General features: G+C 37.0%; 1 protein-coding gene across 1 annotated transcript in view; it reads left to right on the top strand.

Annotated features, from left to right (window-relative positions):
* The window catches only part of ARHGAP18 (Rho GTPase activating protein 18), a 175545-nt gene that overhangs the window by 128732 nt on the left and 45115 nt on the right, over window positions 1-1698 (top strand). The window contains exon 7 of the mRNA XM_012660793.1: window positions 278-369. Coding sequence (XP_012516247.1) covers window positions 278-369 — 92 coding nt within the window. The remainder of the gene's footprint in view (window positions 1-277; window positions 370-1698) is intronic.

Here is a 1698-nt window from a genome sequence, read left to right as displayed (position 1 = left end):
CAGTACTTTATTTCTTTTATGTAGTAGTTTGTACTTTTTAAATTATTTCGGTGATTCATTTGCAATCATTTGTTTAGTTGTCTTTCCCTGCCAAATTGCTCTATAAGGCAGGCCTATTGGCCTGTGTATACCTAATGAATGGCTAGATTGTGTCATTCACTTAGTAAGTGCTCAATAAATAATTGAACGTCAATGTCAGAAATTTTATGCTTTAACATTTTTGTATTAGTATGTTATGGATTGGTGGAAGTGAAGAAATTTTGTTTTCTTTTTGCAGATTCTGGTCTTTTTGGTGTTCCATTGACAGTATTGTTAGAACAAGATCAGAGAAAAGTACCAGGAACTCGAATACCCCTGATCTTTCAAAAAGTAAGTAGGCCTGAACTAGTCAGAGTAGATAGAACATACTTGCTCTGCTTGTGGTTTGTTGCATTCATATTATTATAATATAGTTTTCCAATTGATATGCTCTTTTATTTTGTACTTTGATTTTCTATTCAGGAAGTGCATTTATTCCAAGGGCTCATAATTTTTATTTCATGGTGATGTTTTCTGTGTTATTACTGTAACTGTGATTACCTGGCATCATTTTCCTGTCTTATATTAGCTGGCTTTGTATAATTGAGATTTCAATTCTATAACACATAGGAGTGGGAACTGCTTATAAATTTCTAGGGAATTGAATTCTCATGAATATTTCATGCCTGTATGTATTTCCTAAGCTTTCCTATTTACAGTGAGGATGTCCAATTTAATTTACCAGTGCCTATTTACAAAGTAGGCAAAGAAACCATAAAGTAGAATTAGAAAATGATTGCTAAACTATTAAGTCACTTGTGTAGTCAACACTCAATTATTCATAAGGGGATTATCTGTGGCAATATAAAAATTTCCATGCAAACTCTGAGCCATCATTGTTCAGCATCACAGATTACATTTGATAAAAGCTAGGGAATGCACAGTGAGGAAGACAGGTCAAATCACGTATGGACTACCCAAGCTGTCGATTCTTTCTTACAGCCCAGGTATATGGCAGTTTTTGAAGTTTCTGGGGACAGCAGAAATTGATTTGCAGTTAATTGGCTCAGCAAACTCATCTGATATTAAGATTCAATCTACTTGGCAATTATTTTTCCCCTGTTCCCAACCAGTCATTTCCCTGTCTTACCTACTAGCCCTTGGGGCCTTTATTCTTCATCTCCACCATTACATTCAAACCTGTATCTCATTGTTTCTCCTGACAAACTTTCTAAACAGTTTCTCTCACTCATCAGCCTCTGCCAACCTGCCTGTGGAACCTGTATCTGTATGGGGAGTTGTCAACAGCACCTGTGATTAACAGAAAGAGGCTACAAAATACAGGCTACATATTCAAATCCTTTTGTCAATAAAAAGTGCAAGTTACTATACACAGCTGGTTATACAAAGCAGAGATCTCAGCAGCATCCTTTCTAGGTGTATTACTCAAGGTTCTCCAGAGAAACAGAACGAACATTAAAATATATGTAGAGAGAGAGGAGAGATTTATTTGAAAGAAGTGGCTCATGCCACGGTGGAGGCAGGCAAGTCTGAAAGGTGTAGAGCAGCTGGCAGGCTGGAAACTCAGGCAAGAGTTGATTGATGCCACAGTCTTGAGTCCGAAATCTGCAGGCTGGAAACTTAGGCAGGGTTTCTATGTTGCAGTCTTGAAGCAGAATT

The sequence above is a fragment of the Propithecus coquereli genome, unplaced genomic scaffold, assembly GCF_000956105.1.
Source record: "Propithecus coquereli isolate 6110/MARCELLA unplaced genomic scaffold, Pcoq_1.0 Scaffold68, whole genome shotgun sequence".
In the NCBI taxonomy this organism is placed as follows: domain Eukaryota; kingdom Metazoa; phylum Chordata; class Mammalia; order Primates; family Indriidae; genus Propithecus; species Propithecus coquereli.
This window is presented reverse-complemented; position numbering and strand designations above follow the sequence as displayed.